General features: G+C 62.4%; 1 protein-coding gene across 1 annotated transcript; it reads right to left on the minus strand.

Annotated features, from left to right (window-relative positions):
• Positions 1-2,786: 2,786 nt before the first annotated feature.
• On the minus strand, positions 2,787-3,956 carry FJX1 (four-jointed box kinase 1; the record flags this gene model as incomplete). Its single annotated transcript, XM_084287228.1, has 1 exon — positions 2,787-3,956. The coding sequence occupies one exon, from the start codon at positions 3,954-3,956 to the stop codon at positions 2,787-2,789; it is 1,170 nt and encodes a 389-aa protein (XP_084143354.1).
• Positions 3,957-4,489: the final 533 nt, after the last annotated feature.

A 4,489-nucleotide genomic window follows, 5' to 3' on the forward strand; every position in this document is an offset into this window, starting at 1 on the left:
GCAGGAACAAGTAAATGTGTGAGCAGGGGGAGCCTCGCCTGGAGAAAAGCACCACGGAAACTCATCCAGCTTCAGAACTCCTCCGGACCCCTGCAAAAAAGACGTGAGGAACGTGCCCTGTGAATGCCAGCCTTGTGGGCAAGCTCCTGAGGAGCAGCCACCCCCAGCCCACACCCCTCCCTGGTGTCCACCAGCAGCAAATTTGGATGCTGCAGGAAGCCCAGCAGCATGGATCCTCCAGCGAGCTGCTAGCAGCGCGTGGCCAGCTGCTGCCCTCAGCACCACTTACAGCTCACAACTTCCAGGTCTGCAGGTTGCCTCTCTCTAAAGAGAAGCCCTCCTCGCCTGCCCCGCTGCTGGGTGCAGAGGGAGCCACAGGAGATGCTCAGCATTAGAGTGGCACCAGCGAGATTTAAGCACAGGAGAAGCCCGACGGGCCCCCAGCCCTTTGTTCTGCTCAGAGACAGCCCGGGCTCAGGCAGCGCATCGAGCTGGAGGCACGCGAAGAATGCGCCAGGGCAAGAACTGACAAAGCTCGGCTTGCCCCGAAGAAGTCAGGCAGCAGAAAGGTGGTTTCCTTAACGTGACGGTGATTGAAAGATTTCTCCAGCACAGCAGCAGACGATCTGCAGCAGAACAAAATGCAGGAGCTCCGCGGCACAGCATCGCGATCCCTGCTTTGCCCTGGCCTCTCTTCCCCCTGGGACGCGGCTCCTCTGGCACGGTACCTCCAGCATCACCGACCCCACACTACACCGCTTTTCAGCGCATACCCCACGTACAGCTCGAATTTACCGATCGACAAATAGAGCCCCGCGTTTCTTCTTGAAGGGTGTAATTATCTAGGGTCTGGCTCTAAAGGCGCTGCAAAGGAGATTTATTCCCCATTAGCCATCAAAAGCGGGGTCGTGCCGATACTTGTAGAAATACTCGAGCAGAAACAAAACCGGGGAAGTTTGCGGCACAGCAGTTTGCTCTTCACCGTGGCTTACAATTTGTACCAGCAGTCTATTACTTAAACGCATTTTCATTAGGTGAATGCAACAGAGCTGCTGCTTTTGAGTTACAAAGTAAGGCTGACAAACAGCGCTAAAGAGGAATTAAGAATTACACAGCTAAATTGTGCATTATCATGTAAATGGCAAGGGAGCGTCACATGGGGTTCTGGGCATTGTTCGGAGAGATAAATGCACCAAACTACAAAAACGAGTTCAACAGAGAGCCCTGTCAGTTAAGCACTTGAATGAAGCGAGTCCTGGAGGCTGCTGTAGCATTTTAAGATAAATACACATATGCACAGGTTGCAACATCTAATACAGCTAACTAGCGGGTAAGTTAAAGCTGTATGTAAAACCCTTGTCCTACTTGAACAAGCAAACCAACCAACCCACAACACGCACACCAAAGGAAAACACGGTAACGGCCAAAGAAACTCATCTTGGTGTGAAGTTTAATCTAAATAAATGAATATTAACAGCCCGAGGACCCCCACCAGCACAGATGAAGGCGCTGCTCTCGCTGAGGTCCGGGGAGGCCGGTGCTCGCCACGGGAAGGCAGCAGCCACCGCCTCGCATCCCCCCGGCGCGCTGCTGCCTCGGCACCAGGGGTTACGCTGCTGCTCCGTTACAGAGGGATGGGCACCGGCATCTGGGGCGCAAAGAGGATTAGCTTGTCCTTTGTCCCGATTCCGGCTGTGTTTTGAGCCGAACAATTGCCTCTTCTGTGGATTCCGGCACATAAGGAAAACGCAACAAGAGATGCAGATGCTTTGTTTTGTCCACCCGCTGGTGCCGCTTTGCTGTACCTTGAACAAAACTTTTGTAGAAAAAAACAACCCACACACCTCTTTTAGGAAGACTGAAGAGCTCTCCTGTTCTTCACTTTGGCCTCAGCCCCAGTTGCAAAGATAGACAAAATGGAAACAGAGGGCGGAGAACCAGTGCAAATGCCTCCCAAAAGCACCTGGCAGCTCCGGGGAAGCTTTGGGTACCTGCTGTTGGTCCAGTGACACTTGAAGCAAGCCATGGTATGGGGCTGGGACACAGCCGGGGCACCCAAAGGGGCTGCCAGCCCCTAAGCCCACACCACCTACATCAGTTTACTGAAACCAGCCGGTGCTAGTAAAAGCAGATCTTTTCAGGCTTGGAAAAAAAAACAACAACCAGCAACCAAACCCCACGAACAAAAACCACCAGGCAAGTCTGTTTAGCTGAAGCTCGGTGCAGGAAGCAGCTGGGAGGCAGCGGGCCGTGTCATTCAGCGGGGCCGGCGGAGGTGCGTGCTTCCCTTTCCAGGCTCGGGCACACAGTCGGGACAAAGGAGGCGAAACATCGGGCACGCTTTACCGAAACATCAGTTTCTTTAGTATGTTACAAGAAAGGCTTATGAACATTTATAATGTACATAAAAGGCAGACTTTGTAAAATAAAAAGGTCCTTTTTTTTTTTTTATAAAAAAATTAAAAAGTCAAAGTAAAGTGCATGGGACAGTTTTGTTCTCCGCTTTCACTATCACATCCAAGTCTTGGCACACAGCGATGCGTCTGCAGCCTGGGAGAGCCTCTTCCGTCCCCCACGGTCACGTTACGGGTCAAATCAAAGGATGGCGACGATCACGAACACACACCGGGGATCCGAGCAGTCGAACCAGGAGCGCCCACGACACAGACTAACAGCTACCGGGACGGGGGCTTTCTACACGCTTCCTTCTCGGCGGCCACATCCAGCAACCACCCCAGGGGGGGTCCCCAGCCCGGCACCCGGCTTCGGGCACCCGGCCTGGGGGGTCAGAGCGCGGCGGCCTGCGCGCGGCAGTGGGCGATGTGGCGGTGCACGAAGTCGACGCGGGCCTGCAGCAGCTCGGCCTGGCGCTCCGAGAGGAAGCCCAGGTGGGCCCAGAGGGGCTCTCGGGCGCGGTACCGGCGGCGCAGCTCGGCGGCGGCGCTGCGGCGGCGGTGCAGCTCGGCCACCCGCCTGGCCGTGCCCTCGCGGAAGACGCAGACGGAGCGCAGCAGCGGCTCGTGGTAGGGGTCCCAGACGGCGAGCAGGCGGTAGCCGTGCACCAACCCGGCCTCGTTGTCCATGAAGACCAGCCCGCCGTCGGGGCCACGCAGCAGGTTGCTGGTGGCGCGCCGCATGACGCGCGGGTCCCACTGCAGGCTGAAGAGGTTGCTGGCCAGGCGGTCGAAGTTGGCCGTCAGGTAGTCGAAGAGGATCAGGTCGCTCCACTGCACCAGCTCCACCAGCTGCGCCGCGGGCAGCCCACCCAGCTCCGCCGCCGACAGCGCCCGCGGCCGCCGCCCGCCGCCCGCCTCGCTGCCCCAGGGCGCGGGGGCCACCACGGCCGTCAGGTTGTCCACCCAGCGGGTCAGGCTGACCACCGCGCCCTCGGCCCACAGCGAGCCGCGCAGCTCCTCCCGCACCGGCTCCCACTGCCGCCCGCGGGGCTCCACCAGCGCCAGCGCCATGGGCGGCAGGCGCTGCTGCATGCCCAGCACGCCGGCCAGGTGGTAGGACAGCGCCTCGCCCTGGATCTGCTCCGGGCTCACCCCGTAGCGCACGCAGGCCCGGCTCCCGTCCGACAGCCTGGCCAGCCGGTTGGAGCTGCGCCCGCAGCCGCCGCGCTCCAGCGACGACACCCGCGCGGCTCGGGCGGCCGCCGGCCACGCCGCCGCCTCCTCGGCCGCGAAGCCCCGCGGCACCCGCGCCTCCAGCTCCCGGCTCCAGAAGATGCCCCGCCGCACCGGCGCCGCCCGCCCGGCCGCCTCCTGCTCCTGCTCCTCCTGCTCCTGCTCCTGCTGCTCCCGGCTCACGGCCAGCAGCGCCCGGAAAGTTTTCTGCCCGCCTTGCCGGGGCTCGCCCCGCTGCGGGCCGGGCGCCGGCGGGGGCAGCGCGCAGAGCCCCAGCAGCGCGCCCAGCGCCAGCAGCCCCAGCGCCGCGCGGCCGCCCCGCTCCATGCCGCCCGCCGCCGCCTCACGCCGGGCCGGGCCGGCGCTGCCCCATGGCGGCGGGGAGCGGAGCCCGGAGCTGCGAGCACGGCTCCAGCCCCGGTCCTAGCCCCGGTGCCGGCCCGGCGGCAGCCCCGCGCCCTGTGCGCCCAGCCCCGGCTGCGGGGGGCCCCGCGCCGCCCCCGGCACCGCCCCTAAAAGCGGCGACGCGGAGCTGGGGCCGGGCCGGGCCCCCCCGACCGCCCCCCGTGAGGCGCCAGCGCCCCCCGCAGGGCTCGGGGCCCCGCTGCAGCCGCCGCCGAGCGCGGAGAGCAACAGGAGGGGCTCAGCGCTCGGCCTGCTGCTGCCCTTGTCCAGGGGGAGAGCTGGGGCTGAAAAAGCCTCGAGCACGGATGAGGGGCTGCCAGGGAAGCAGCGCTGGTTCTCCCGGGGAAGGGTGGGACTCCTGGAACAAGCTCTGCTGGCAAACACAGTGTGCAGGGATGCTATGTGCTCGGTGCCGCTGTACGCTACACGAGCATCCCTTGCTGCACAGGCATACG

Source organism: Netta rufina (genome assembly GCF_964035555.1).
Source record: "Netta rufina genome assembly, chromosome: 5".
NCBI lineage: Eukaryota > Metazoa > Chordata > Aves > Anseriformes > Anatidae > Netta > Netta rufina.